General features: G+C 45.0%; 4 protein-coding genes across 4 annotated transcripts in view; 3 read left to right on the top strand and 1 right to left on the bottom strand.

The window, feature by feature from the left end:
• Window positions 1-895: 895 nt before the first annotated feature.
• Window positions 896-2,630, bottom strand: LOC115385846 (prefoldin subunit 2-like). Its single transcript, XM_030087924.1, has 4 exons — window positions 2,528-2,630; window positions 1,707-1,795; window positions 1,483-1,606; window positions 896-1,363 (listed from the first exon to the last, which is right to left on the bottom strand). Exons 1-4 carry the CDS (start codon window positions 2,606-2,608, stop codon window positions 1,163-1,165), a joined length of 495 nt encoding a protein of 164 aa, XP_029943784.1. The 5' UTR covers window positions 2,609-2,630; the 3' UTR covers window positions 896-1,162.
• A 179-nt stretch (window positions 2,631-2,809) lies between these two features.
• Window positions 2,810-5,482, top strand: LOC115385843 (uncharacterized). The gene is made up of 2 exons (XM_030087921.1): window positions 2,810-3,176; window positions 3,382-5,482. The coding sequence occupies exons 1-2, from the start codon at window positions 2,936-2,938 to the stop codon at window positions 4,818-4,820; spliced, it is 1,680 nt and encodes a 559-aa protein (XP_029943781.1). The 5' UTR covers window positions 2,810-2,935; the 3' UTR covers window positions 4,821-5,482.
• Window positions 5,483-5,614: 132 nt separating this feature from the next.
• LOC115385845 (deaminated glutathione amidase-like) lies at window positions 5,615-8,378 on the top strand. Its single transcript, XM_030087923.1, has 6 exons — window positions 5,615-6,033; window positions 6,273-6,506; window positions 6,586-6,689; window positions 6,760-6,896; window positions 6,968-7,093; window positions 7,171-8,378. The coding sequence occupies exons 1-6, from the start codon at window positions 5,948-5,950 to the stop codon at window positions 7,435-7,437; spliced, it is 954 nt and encodes a 317-aa protein (XP_029943783.1). The 5' UTR covers window positions 5,615-5,947; the 3' UTR covers window positions 7,438-8,378.
• Window positions 8,379-8,849: 471 nt separating this feature from the next.
• Window positions 8,850-14,188, top strand: part of clcn3 (chloride channel 3) — a 31,123-nt gene continuing 25,784 nt past the window's right edge. The window contains 1 exon segment of the mRNA XM_030084153.1: window positions 8,850-8,985. The gene's annotated coding sequence lies outside the window, so the exon portion shown is untranslated.

Genomic DNA, 14,188 nt, shown 5'->3' with positions numbered 1-14,188 from the left:
CTCGGACACTTCCTGGTAGCAGGTCACATGATGCAACACCTGTCCGTGACTTTACTGTTCTTAAATTAAAATTCCGAACAGCTTGAAGTACTAAAGAAAGCAGGAATAACACAAAGTGTAATAACTTATTTGTAACAAAACAGCTAGATTAGCAGTGTGCAATGTTCAGCAATGTTCAGAATTTCCTTCTTGGTATTATCAGGTATTAATTACATACAAAAGTATTTGATGTGAATGTTTTTTATTTTGTCATTGCCTTGAGGAATCGGTGGCAACGGTTCTTTTGTTACTGGTGGATTTATTTCAGAACAAAATGTTTATTTCTGTACCTAAACTGCTTGCATCAACCAGGATGCTCATAGGAATTCAACCCCGCACTGACCTGACCCACGGGGCGCACCAACTCTGGACTCGGTGCTGAGTGAGCCCGGAGAATCGCTTCGTCCCTGAAAGGCCCAAGGGACAGCCATTATCAATGGATCCCAGATTCAAATGAGCCTGCAGATCCATTCTTACTGTCTCCATCAAACCCAAACGGTTTTAGCCAAACCTCCACCAGTGAATTTCACTGTTTCATATCAACACACAGCTTTCCAGCTGATGCTCATGAGGGTTTGGTAGCAGTGTGTTTAAACACTGCTCTAATGCCGACGGATGGGGTTGTAAGTAATCCAGAAAAGTTTGAAATCCGATAGGAATAACTGACTTTCAAGTTCTTGATCAACCTCCATTGCTGCAGAATGGCTTTAAGTTAATAAATTCCTCGTTCCTTGAAAAGGTTTTTGCTGCAAAATTCTGAAAATGCACCTTTTTAAAGGAAAAAAATAAAAATGACATGTCAGAAAAACAGCTGGGAGCTGGTCCAGATCCCTGAATCAGGAGTTAAACAAACACACAGATGTTGGTATTTCTTTTAATTGTGACAGTATTTCAGCAATGAAAAAAAAAGTCTGAAAGGCAAACGTAGGACAAAAAAAAAAAGACTTAAATTTTGACCGACACAAACATTCACACCGATACGTTCGTGCACTGTTACAATGTACAAAGTGTTGTATTCACTGAAGAGTTCAGCGCATTCCTTAACTCCGTCTACGCTTTCAGTACTGCAGAAATCAGAAGGGGCCCTACTACTACTACCGCCGCCGCCGTCCACGCTGGCGAGCTACGAGACTAAAACGCCGGCTCCGCTCTTGGACCCGCCTCCTTCGCTGTCCCTGGAGGACGCCGCCGCCGAAGCCGCCTGGCTCTGCGCCTCGCCTTCGCCCTCGCCCACCAGCCGGATGTTGTAGCGTTCCCTGTACTCTGTGAGTTCCCGTCCTTTTGCCTGCATCTGTGTGTTGAGGGCCTCCACTACTTTGGAAATCTGTGAACAGAAGACGAGAAAAAATCTGTCTCAGATTTAACTGAATATGAAGCGTCCGGGAAGAGAGTTCAGCCTCGCTTCATTTCAATGTAGTTCTGTTCTGAAAATCAATCAAACACCTGTTCTTTGTTGTTCTCCAAGGCAGGCAGCACTTCTTTCACAGTCCTCTCCACCAGCACCCCTCCCACTAGACGAAAGCATTTCCTCGAAGGATCCACCTCCTTCAGGGTGTCGATTACTAAGCTGGAATATTAGTAAAATGATGAGAGAAAAAAAGTCACAACAACGTGCCGATAAAATCCTTCATGAATTCTGGAATGACAGGAGGCGAGCGGAGCAGCACCTGTGTTCGGTAATGTCCATCTCCATGTCCGCAGCTTTGGACGCCATGCTGCGCTGCTCCTGACGCATCCTCTGAAACGTGGCCACCACCTGAAACACAGATACAAATGATGCGATCGCTCATTACACATCCCAGCCCTATTCTCCCTGTTTGAGGAGCAAAACCGTCCTTGATGCTGAGCAACTAAACCAAATAAATTTGAAAAAAATGACTCCGATCTCAACATGAAGCCTATTTTAGTGATACTTTCTCATGCAAAATACCAGTTTTGCCCACAAGCCTCATATTTGACACTATTTTCATCCTATTTCTGGGCAGCTACGTTAGGAGCTGATGGGACAGTAGTGACCTGTGAGGAACTGCCCATCTTAAATCCACATCTCAATATATTCTAGAGAATTCAAACAGTGACACTGTGACTGATCAGTATGAAATTTACTAGTGATCAGTGGGAGTGGGTGGTCTCCGTGTTTGGTGCTCTGTGATAAAAATAGCCTCTGCAGTGAGTGAGTGGGCAGACCTGCCCATCCACTGCACGGGCGTGTGCACGTTTACTGCCTCCGATTATAACTGGAGTAATTTCCAGACTCCGGCAGTTTAGACGAGCACAGACAGCCGTGCAGGTCTGTAACTGAATAAACTAAATGATAAATCATCCTGTCGCTGAGCGGTGAGGAAGCAGAATGACGGCGGTGGGGAAGCTAGCGTTAGCCCCGGCCAGCCTGGAGACACGGCGGCGCCGCTAGCCGCTCCGGAGCCGGCCCCAGTGCACCAAGCCGGGCCGCGCGGACCGAAGCGAGCCGGAGTGGAGGTGCAGGTACCTGTTCCGCTGACGGGCCGGGCTGTTTCCCACCGGAACCGGAGCTGGATTTACTACCCGTGCTGCTACTGTTGGCTGCCATCTTGAACGGGGCTGCTGCGAAGGACCCCGGCAGGACGTGAAAGGGCGGCTTGTGCGATTGCCTGTGTAGAGATCCAGTCGGAATTAATTCTAAAATAAACATTTTTTTTAAATGTTGTTTGATTCGATTTGGATTTGGATTACTTTATATAATTTCAATTTGTTTCATTTAAGTAGTATGAAACACTGTTTAAAACAATAAGTTGATTCGTTCTTTGTCAGGTGACGTACGCTTAAGACAGCCGCAGTGCAATGTGGGTGGATTGGCCATTTTGGATGGTCGCTCGTTGTAAACAAGTCTTCTGCGTGCGGCATTAGCTGCGATAAAATGGGACACTGGTGCTGTGTGGTAGGCTGCCACGCCAAGTCGCACGGAAGAGACGGCAGGAAGGTGGACTACAGTGTGCGCTTTTTCCGGTTTCCCACCTGGAAGAGAGGTTACGGAGCGCAGATCGAAGAAATCACGAAGAGGCGGCGCGAGGCCTGGGTGGCAGCGGTGAGGCGGAAGGACCTCACTTTCTACTCCATATCTCCCTTCATGCGAGTTTGCTCTCGGCATTTTCATAAAGGTGAGTCAGAGACTTTTTGAATAAGAAGTGTTACTGAATAACAAAGTCACTGTTTTCACATTGGCTAATGTAGCTTGCTAGCTAGCTAGCCTCTCTTGTAAACAGGCAAAGAGGAGGGCAGTAGAAACGGGTTAATATGTATATGTGTTATATAGCCCGAGGGCATTCAATGCTTTCTAAATAAAAACCTAACATGTGATTGCAGGTCAACCAGCATATGAAATGATGGAGACTGACCCGGACTGGGCGCCGTCCCTACATATGGGACACTCGTTTGTCACACTGACAAACACTGCACGCTCTGAAAGACCAATTATTAAACAGGAGCAGCTACAGGAAGAGACACCGGAGATGGGGGTCCACCAGGATGCAGACATTGGAGAGGTGCAGATCAAGAAGGAGGAGCCTGATGAAGAGCAACGGAGTGAGGAGGGGATGCTTGCTGCTGGAGACGAAGGCGATCGGCTGAAGACTGAAGATGAAACACATGAGGCTGGAGACGAAGGCGATTGGCTGAAGACTGAAGATGAAACACATGAGGCTGGAGACGAAGGCGATTGGCTGAAGACTGAAGATGAAACACATGAGGCTGGAGACGAAGGCGATCGGCTGAAGACTGAAGATGAGACCCACAACATAGGTCAGGATGTCACACGGACTGAGTGTGACCTGTGTGTGTTCAGGCGTGCCGAGGTAAACCGCCTGCTGGAAGAAAACCGAAAGCTGCGGCGTGAGCTTGACCAGTGCAGGATGTCTGATGGTTTCTTTGGAGAGGATGATGAAAAAGTAAAGTACTATACCGGCCTGCCAAACTTGGGAACCTTTATGTCATTATTCCACTTTTTGACGCCTCTCATGTCCGATCAAAAGAAAATCCTCACTCCCTGTCAGATGCTTCTGTTAACCCTCATACGCCTCCGATTGGATCTACCTGTGCAGCACCTGGCTCATCTGTTTCGCGTTTCCCCAAAGACGGTGTACAGAACATTTAACGACATGGTGTCTTTTCTTTATACAAACTTGAGCCATGCCATTATGGGGCCAGACAGAGACACTCTGCTCAAAGCGATGTCTCAGCAGTTCGTGGACGCCTTTGGACAGAAAGTGACAGTAATTATTGACTGTTTTGAAATTTCCACTGAGAAACCTTCCGATCTGGAAACACGTGCCCAGATGTTCTCCAGCTGCAAGCACAGCCACACGATGAAGTACTTAATCGGCATCACGCCCAGGGGAGCCATTTCTTTCTTATCTAAAGGCTGGGGAGGCCGCACAAGCGACAAACACGTCCTCCTGAACAGTGATCTCCTGGACTGTTTGCTACCTGGAGACATCGTCCTGGCTGACAGAGGCTTTGGCATCCAGGAGCGTGCGGGCATGTTGTGTGCAGAGGTCAAACTCCCAGAACTCACTGGAGGCCGCTGTCAGTTAGCAGCTGGAAGTGTGGAGGAAACCAGAGAAATGGCTCACTTGAGGAGCCATGTTAAAATGGTGATGGGAAATGTTTGCCAGAAGTATAGAATGCTGACGGGAACCATCCCCGTCAGCATGATCCTCCCATGTGAAGGTGAAGAAGCCACAATGCTGGATAAGGTTGTCTCTGTGTGCTGTGTCCTGACAAACCACTGCCCAGCCACAGTTTAGAAACATGGATGGTGGACAAATATATGATGATGAAGTGTGTGTGTATATATGTATAATATATATATATATGTATATACGGTAGTTAAGACACTTGGAAGTTTTTTCTTTGTACTATTTGTGGAAGCAAAGTTTTATGTTTTTGCACATGATTTAAACCTGAATTAAAAAAGTTATTCAGCGACATTTCTGAAATCTTCTTGACTGTTTTCCTCTCTTGAGCACATCAGTGACTACTGTTAGTTTTGATAATGAACATTACATTACTAATTACACTTCAAAAATCTTGTGTAGATAAACAGTGAGTAGGAAATAAGTTTACTAACAAAACAAGAAGCTTGACAGTTTTACTTTTTTAGCGATTTAATGTTTTCTTCATCCATATTTGTAAGCACTCATGCCGTAAACCTGGTAATTTGTTATATACTCTGATGAAATTAGTAAAACTCACTGTGCTTCTGTCTAGCTACTCTGTTTTGTCCGTGTCTGCAATACAACCAAAATGGCGCCCAGAGGGCGTGGCTGACAGAGACCGGTCTGTCAATCGTGCAGGTGTAGACTTGCGCATTCTATCAGTCTTGTATATTTACTTGGTTTTTCACAGATGGGACACGCCTTGACCCGAGCACTGAAATCAGGCTGTGGCTGCTGGGAGCAGTGTAGCAGTTATCAGCTGATACTATCAGCACCTTCCACAAGATATTTTAGATTGATTAGTTTTTTTTGTTTTTTTTAGTCACCTTAAACCACAGGACACTTGTACTTAAAACAGCGTGTTTTCAACTTTTCTTGATTTATTAATACAAGAGGGGAGATTCTCTAATTTGTAACTGAGTTATTCATTATTTTCCCTTCTGCTACTATTATTATTAATATTATCATCATCATCACTGTAGTAACGATGATAATAGTTAGAAAACTTAAAGAATTTCGATCTGGGATCAATTATTCTCTTCTATTCCAGTGTTGTAGGAGTTGTCCAGTAGATGGAGCTGGAGTGTTTATTTGTCCTGTTCCTGTCCACAGACAGAGAGAGAGAGAGAGAGAGAGAGAGAGCCGGGTTCTTCCTGGTCCTGCGCTCTGTGCTGTAAACACTGACTGAAGGCTCCCAGTGACTCTGAGTGACTCCAATGTTGAGGATCAGCTGCCTTCTGGGATCTGCGCAGCACCTGGCCTCCATCCAAACCCTGAGGAACACCATCCAGCTGCACAGCAGGTGGAGTTCATGTTGTTGTGTTGAACATGATCAGTGCTGGTAAATCATTCTCCATGATTAAATGTCTTCAGCCACACTTCCAGCAGAGAGTCAGTGAAGTTCAAGTCTGATCGGTTCTGCTGTTCACAGTAATATAAAACTGAGTAACTCCTGCTGTTAATGATCAACCACAGATAACCTGTTGTTTCTTTCTCTCCCAGCTTCTGAATCCAATAATATTTGCGTCCTCCTGCCCGCAGCATGTCCGCCTCCCGTCCCCCGCTGGCCGCGGTCTGCCAGGTCACCTCCACCCCGGACAAGGAGGCCAACTTCTCGTCCTGCCGGCGGCTGGTGGAGGAGGCCCGGCGGCGGGGGGCCTGCATGGTCTTCCTGCCCGAGGGCTTCGACTACATCGGCTCCAGCCGGGAGGAGACGCTGGACATGTCCGAGAGCCTGCAGGGAGACATCATCTGCAGATACAGCCAGCTGGCCAGGTCCGAGCCCGGAGGGATGCTGATAGAATCTAAACATCACGTATAGGTCAGTTTCTTTGACTTCCTCTCTTTTCTACAGAGACCTGCAGGTGTGGCTGTCGCTGGGAGGGTTCCACGAGCGAGGACCCGACTGGGAGAAGGACCGGCGGATCTACAACAGCCACATCATCATCAACGACAAAGGTATCGTCGTGCAGTCAGAGGTCAGGAACACATAATGCTTGTTAATATCCCATCATTCTTGTTCCTGCAGGGGAGCTGACCTCAGTCTACAGGAAGTCTCACCTGTTCGACGTGGAGCTTCCAGAGAAAGGAGTTTCCCTGAAGGAGAGCTCCTTCACCGTGCCGGGACCCTCGCTGCTGCCCCCGGTCGACACCCCCATCGGAAAGGTGGGGTGCTCGTCCTCCTCCGCTCGCCGTCTCTCAGCAGAGCGGATGTCTGTAACGTTCTTCTTCTTCAGGTCGGCCTGGGGATCTGCTACGACCTCCGGTTCCCGGAGCTGTCGCTCGCCCTGCTCCGCCACGGCGCCGACGTCCTCACCTACCCGTCGGCCTTCACCGTGGCGACGGGGGCGGCTCACTGGGAGGTGGGTGAGGTTGACCAAAAGGTCAAAGGTCACGAGATCACGGCGTGAGGCCGAGCTGACGTCCTCCGATCCCCCAGGTGTTGCTGCGTGCGCGCGCCATCGAGACCCAGTGCTTCGTGCTGGCGGCGGCCCAGGTGGGCCGGCACCACGAGCGGCGCTCGTCATACGGCCACGCGCTGGCGGTGGACCCCTGGGGGGAGGTGCTGGGGGACTGCGGCGGCGAGGAGCCGGGCGTGGCGCTGGTGGAGGTGGACCTGGACAAAGTGAGCCGGACCAGGAGGAACATGCCGGTGCAGCAGCACCGCAGAGACTCGGCTTTCTACAGCAACCTGGATCAAAGCTGAGCCGCAGACTTTACAGACCGGGAAGGATTTTAATGATGGAAACAGATTATGTACCCAAAACAAATCATCAGCCAATAAATATACAGTTATAGCTTTAATCACTGCAGTAGATCACCTATTTTCCTTTTTTAAAGCTCACTTTATCTTCTTTTCAGACCTTGAAACTATTCTGAGTGAAATTACCCGCATTGATCAGTAGGTGGCGCTGTTCGTCCAGGAAAACAGGAGAAGTTGCAGTAAAACATTTTGTTCCAGGGTTGATCACTGATTAAAATGAATCCTTTACTGGTAAAGTGACCATCTCTGGCTCATCCGGGTTCTTCTAATCAAAGATTGATGGATTGAAACCAGTGGACTTAATACATTATTCAGTATTGATTCTACAAACTGATTTATATTATCAAAGATACGCAATTGAGAGTTTTACTCACTTTGCCATCGCTCTTTTCAAAGAGTTTCTGAAGGGTCAAATACACCTACCTATAACCCTTTTAAAGTGTCAAAAGTAAAAATACGAACATCGCTGTGTTGTAGTTAAGTGCAGAACTCACTAAAATCTCACATTTTTAATGATTAAATGCTTAAAACTGTCTAAATGTGATACATTTGTTCAATTTATATCACTTCTTATTGATAACAGTACATTGTTTTCATCCATTATGAGTGCAGTGATTGAATACAGTGTGGTTACTCTGACAGTTCTTTTTAGGTTTAGTTGTTTGAACCATTGGTTGCAGGCCGGATTGATGTGTGTGTGACGAGCGTTTCATTTCTGCGATCTCCTGACTGCTCAGCACAAATAATGGATCCCTGATGCATTCCAGAGAACAGGGCATTAGTCTGTAACTTTTATGACCAGGAGAGCTGTTTTCATGATTTTCCACCAAATAAAATGTGTCTGGAGCCATAAAACATATAATGACCTGAACAATATTACTAATTTTAAGTAAAGGTACACATTTATATTATTATTACATTGTTAGCTGTTGTGGATATTTTTAAAGGTTTCTTTTTTTCCGATGGATTTTCAGTTTCTAGCTGCAGTATGTCGTACAGATTGACCTACATTTTTTTGTATTTTTTTCTGCCTGTTTTCTTTGATCTCTTTTTGTTTCTTTTACCCTTCACCTTTTTTCCTTATTTTTGTTTTTCGCTCCCGTCCCTTTTATGTAGTATTTTTTGCCTTTATCTTTGTCCTTCTTTCTGTTTTGCTTTTTTTTTTTTTTGTCTTTTTTCCCCTCTTATTGAGCGGTTTTTGATAAAATGGATAAAACCGCTGGGATGTAGCAGGATGTGGAGCGGCTGTTCCCCCCTCCCTGCCTCCCCCCCCCCCCCCCCCCCCTCCTGTCTGCCTCCCCCCCCCCGGATGATGTGAACAGGAAGTGAGCGTCACCGCCACAGGAACACGGGCAGGAATGGGACTGAAAAAAGCAAAAACAGCATCCTGAAGAGGAGCACCATGTCTCCTCCGTCCGCGTAGGGAACCAGCAGAGGCGCGAGGAGGACGATGCTCTGCGGCGTCCCGGCGGGAACCGAGGCTTCTGGAAGGTACGACCCGCCGCCGCACGGCTCCGGCTAGCTGGAGGATGCTGATGGAGAGGCGGAGGGTTCCTCCACCCAGAGGCCGTCCGTCCGTCCCCGCATCCGTGCACCCATCCGCCCCTCATCCGCCCACCCGCGGTGTGTGTGCCCCGGCGGCTCCGCTCGCCCGGTGTTCAGCGGGGCGTCCCGGTGGAACCTGCCCGGTAGAGGCTGTGGGGACGCGGGGAGGATGAGGTGGAGGAGCCGCCGGGCCCTCCGCGCACACACGCACGCGCACGCACACACACACACACACACACACACACACACACACACACACACACACACACACACACACACACACACACACACACACACACACACACAGAGGCTGGTGTCATGCAGCAGTGAATTACAAAATTTACAAACTTGCTTTTATCAGTATATATCTATAATGTCGTTTTACTCTTCCTCAGTTTGATTTCAAGAAGCTGCCTGTTGCAGGAAATACTCTAATTACTTTAATTAGTTGTTTATTTGCATACTTTTTATTTTATAAATGGTTTTTTTCAAGTAGTGGACATACTTTGGTACAATTTACATTTTTTAATCCACTTTGCGACCCTTAATATAAAATACTGTGGTTTCTGCTATTAAGTTCTTTACTTTTATTTGTATATTTTCAGGTAATTTTATACTTTTTTAGGAATTTGTACCTTTTTCTTGCTTTACTCCTGTGATTTGACACAAATACTGTTATTACTGTAGTTTAGTGTTTTTTTTGTTTAAATCTTCTTTATTTTGAAGGAATTCAATGGAATCTTTACATTTTTCATACTTTTATTCCCGGTAATATTATCTTCAAATATGTATCCGTAGATACTTAGGTACAGGTTGACCCTGTAATTTACTGCAGTAGATTTGGATAGTTTATTTGAAAGAAATATTTAATTATATGTCTGAGGAATGGCTTTAGTAAATTCTGTTAAATTCCTGCTGGTGATAATGAAATGCTGTTTAATGTAATTTAGAAATAGTACTCTGAGTAGTTATGTGGGATGTACTGCACTTGTAATTAAGTATAGTTTAATCAACATAGCAGTGGTTCTGTACTGTTTTCACTCTGATGATGAATGTGACTGTATAACAGCGCATTGATTCATTTGTTTGCAGTTGGATGATCAGGAGTTTAGTAAAACAGCGACAAAGCTGTTCAGTTACATAAGACATGACAGAAAAGGTCTTTTTTCTCACATCCATCATTTCCCTCCATTGTGACGTTGTTGTTCAGGCATTACTCAGGTTTCATTGTCAAACATAAACTCGTGTTGTCGCTGCCCTCTGTGCTCAGAGCTGTTGTGATTGATGATTAGCCCAGTGTGTGTGTGTGTGTGTGTGTGTGTGTGTGTGTTTACGGGCGCTCCTCATTTGATTTGCTTCCCCTGTCGGGGTTAATCAGCTCTCAGTGATTGTGTTACCGTCATCCGGTCTGCTCTCGTTCTTTTAATTAAACACAACTTTTCTGTTTCACTCAGTCACATTTTCACGTCACCTCATTTAATTATTCGTCCTCCGTAATGTTTTCAAATAACATGATAGATTAGATGGTAGCTCATTACTGTATTTTCTGGACGATACGTATAATTATTTGAGTAGTTTGGCTGGTCTTGTACTATGTTGATGCATTCTATCCAGCGCCATTAGATGTCACTGTTTGACAGCAGAAGGCTGCTAAGTTACCACAGAAAACCTTCTGACGGAGCAGGAAAAATGGCACCGAAAAGAAAAAGCTTTCCGTTAAAATGCATCAGAAAACAGAAGCAGAGCAGCAGAGACTACGTTTACATGCAGCTAAAATTCGGGTTCAGGTCAATATCTGGGTTTCTGAAACATTAAGAAAACCCCGTTTACATGCTTTAACAGATAGAGAGTTACCCCGTTTACAAGTCAGCGCATTCAATCGGGATCTCCCTTTCCAAACCACGGTGCACGTCATGCTGTTCTCAAAACAAAACAGCTCTGACCGGAGCAGCTTTGTGTTGCCAGATTGGGTGGGGTTTCTGCCAAAGCAAGCTTCTTTTTTTGAGGACGTTGGATGGGTTGATTAAATGATTATGTGTTTATGACGTGTTTTTTATCATACAAATACGGTTTTAATGTGCTTTTTCAACCGAGATGGAGGTTTGGCCTGCTTTCTACGAGTTTCAGATTTTTTTACAGGCTAGATCGACAGATCTGGCAACCTCCTCCTCTGGACTGCAGAGGCAGACTGCTGCGGTGACTCCGTTCTGTAGACAGAATGCAGACAGAACGGTTGTTCTGTTGTTCATGATTTAATGGCTGACTTTCAGAAGGAAGCCTGTGCGACGTGCGCGCTCAGAATAACAGTTCGTATTGTGCGTTATGGAAGCCTCACAGAGACAAAAGTGTGGTGAGTTTCGCGCCTACTCGTTGCTGGACTCAAAAGACCATGATTCATTGCGGATGGGAGCGTGCGCAGAACCAAAAACAATGTCTCTTAACTCGTTATCTGTTTACACGGCGGCACTTTCGAGTTTGAAAAGGAGTAACCCAGCGGTCTTTATTGGGTTTTACAAATCTCAAAATGAGCTTTTCCAGGTTTTGGCGAGTGTTTACATGGCCACGCGCTATTGGGTTATTGCCAACATTTGAGTTTGAAAAGGGTTATTGGCTGCATGTAAACGTAGAGAGAGGTGTGAGTGTGAAGAGCAGATAAACTTTTATTTTTCTTAAATTTTTACCCCAGTCCCAACCCGATTTCTAAATCTGCTCATATCATTACATTTCAGATGCAATAATTAAGGTTCCTCACTTTAGATCTGCTAAAATTCAGGTAAAATAGACATTTGAAATCAAAATTCACACAGTGATGTTCCAGCTTATTCACGCTGCTCACACTCTGTCTCCAGCCTAGTAATGAAACGTGGTTGAACGCCAGTATTTTTATATTTTTAAATTGTGTGTGATCGTTTCATAATGTGTCCTACAGTCCTTTTGAAGTAGTCTAGGAATTGGGTTTTATTGTCTTTCAAAAATTGTGAATTTGCCATTATTATATTTGCTTTAAAAATTCTATTTTTACAGAAATGAGAATTCATTTTACTTCATGTTGTCTTAATAACATATTGTTAAAATCAGGAAAAAGACAAGCTTTTAATGTCAACTCTCCCTCTGGTTTCTTAGAAACTTGCACTTTGAGCACAGGGATATGAAGACCTTAACTCAGCTGACAGTTAACACTTTCCCAAGTAACTGTGGTCTTACCTGTTATTGTTTCGCTAAACTCCGGAATACTGCCAGAAGAAGAATGCTTGTCGCTATGATCAGCATTAGCAACCTTGGGCCCTGCTTCAACGACAGCGTTTCTGCATCGTTTTTTGCATTTTTGTTTCAAAAATGTTTCGTGTTTACACGACAACGTTTTGAAAATGTTGCAGTTCATTTACTACGGCCGTGTCGCGCATGCTCAGTAGCAGTGTTTTAGAAAAATTCCTCTTTCCTCATTTCCACGGAGACTGAGTTGGAGCATTTTCGAAAAGTTTCACTTTTGCAAACGTTGCGCTTTCAGTGGGTCCCAGCACCGAAAACACAACGAAAGTTGTGTCTTTTCAGATAAAACATAATAAGATTTTTCTTCATCCTTGATAAATAATCAGGGATTTTGGAAAAATACCAGTGACTGTACGGAAGTCATTTTCATTCGGTGGCCCAACGCAACATTTGACCCCGTCTCTAAGGACAAGGCAGTGAGATTCCTCAGTCCAGCAGAGAAAGGACGTGTTTTGTCCGCTTGGAGAGCTTTCTCTTTTTATTTTCATGTTTGTTCAGAAAGAAACAGTTTAAAAGTGAAGCGGTTTCAGAAAATCCTTCCTCATTCACTCTGCAGTTCACCGTGACGGGTGTTATTGTGGCAGAGCGGCAGACTTGCGTTTATCTCCATTGTTGTTGTTGTGGTGTACGGCCTCTGCTCACTCCAAAGGGAAATAATACTGTGAGACGTGCGTAGGCTGAGTGAAACTGATAGCTGACAAAGCCTTGCTGATAACACACACACACACGCACACACACAAATAAGCAGAGGACTCCTGAATGAATTGGGAACACCCTAAACATGCCTAAAGTTTTTGCGTTTTCATTTGTAGTTCGTCTCATCATTATCAGAAGGCCGAATTCTGTCTGAAGACTGGCTGGATGAAAAATGTGTCCAGAAATTTCTTCTAACTTTATCCATCCAATCCGTCAGTTCCTGGTACAGCTCCAGTGAGAGATAACCAGAGTGTGGGGCTGCAGGATAAATCACAACACTCGCTTTGCATGAGGCTGTCTGAAATGTGATCCCTGGTTTTCCACACGCTGCGCATTCATTCTGCAAATTCAGCATGACAGGATGTCAAATATGAAAGAAAGTGTAATTAATCCGGATTGACAGCTGTAATTATTTTCTTTCTAGTGACCGCAGTGGTCAGACGCACCAAAAGCAAGGAAAATTTACCAAAAAGAACAAAAAGTCTGTGAAGCGCTGCAGGTGGGAACTGCAAATGATAGAGTATTTAAAAAAAAAAAAAATAGCAGGTGTAAATAAGGGCCAAGAGAAAGAGCACTGTTATTTGGAAGAAAGACATCTCAAAATACAAACACATTAAAGGGACTGTATCATGCTTTTTTAGCTAGTCCAAACCCTAGCTTTGGCCTTAACATGGCAGTAGTTTATTTTTGGCGCTAAGGAAAAGTCATTTTGTGTGAAATAAAAGATTTTCTGGGGCTAATTCTGAAACCCAGAAGAGAAAACGCTCCGTTTCACTGAAAATCCCGCCTCTCCCCCTGTGGATTTTGACTGACAGCGAACTTCAACCAATCGGAGCCTCAAAACAAATATGTTATGCGTTAGCTTCTCTAAGGGTTAGCTTTAGCTCTTAGCTCTCTGAGCAGCAGAAACACAAGGAAAGCTCAAACACGCAGGCACGAAGGGAAAAAAACGCTTTGGGGGTGTTTTTGATGAGTACATAACTATATAACAAGGTTAAATCATAAAAAAGTGAATTTTGCATGATACAGCCCCGTTAACATCATCTGCATAAGTGCTTGGATTTACTGTAAATGTCACCAGGGCTGCATGATAAATTGCAGATCACATGACGGTGTCAACACTTCCATGATGAGCTGCGGTAAATTGTGTTTTCCTGCTCTGCATGTCAACGGACTGGAATGG

Source organism: Salarias fasciatus, chromosome 3, assembly GCF_902148845.1.
Source record: "Salarias fasciatus chromosome 3, fSalaFa1.1, whole genome shotgun sequence".
NCBI lineage: Eukaryota > Metazoa > Chordata > Actinopteri > Blenniiformes > Blenniidae > Salarias > Salarias fasciatus.
The sequence above is the reverse complement of the archived record's forward strand: the minus strand, read 5'-3'. Positions and strand labels throughout refer to the sequence as shown.

Coding starts and splice junctions, on each gene's coding strand:
- LOC115385846 (XM_030087924.1), bottom strand. CDS start 2,608: ATGGCAGCCAACAGTAGCAGCACGGGTAGTAAATCCAGCTCCGGTTCC. Junction 1,796..2,527: donor CCGGCCCGTCAGCGGAACAG/GTACCTGCACCT, acceptor TCTGTGTTTCAG/GTGGTGGCCACGTTTCAGAG. Junction 1,364..1,482: donor TGGAGAACAACAAAGAACAG/GTGTTTGATTGA, acceptor TTCTGTTCACAG/ATTTCCAAAGTAGTGGAGGC.
- LOC115385843 (XM_030087921.1), top strand. CDS start 2,936: ATGGGACACTGGTGCTGTGTGGTAGGCTGCCACGCCAAGTCGCACGGA. Junction 3,177..3,381: donor CTCTCGGCATTTTCATAAAG/GTGAGTCAGAGA, acceptor ATGTGATTGCAG/GTCAACCAGCATATGAAATG.
- LOC115385845 (XM_030087923.1), top strand. CDS start 5,948: ATGTTGAGGATCAGCTGCCTTCTGGGATCTGCGCAGCACCTGGCCTCC. Junction 6,690..6,759: donor CATCATCATCAACGACAAAG/GTATCGTCGTGC, acceptor TTGTTCCTGCAG/GGGAGCTGACCTCAGTCTAC. Junction 6,897..6,967: donor TCGACACCCCCATCGGAAAG/GTGGGGTGCTCG, acceptor CTTCTTCTTCAG/GTCGGCCTGGGGATCTGCTA.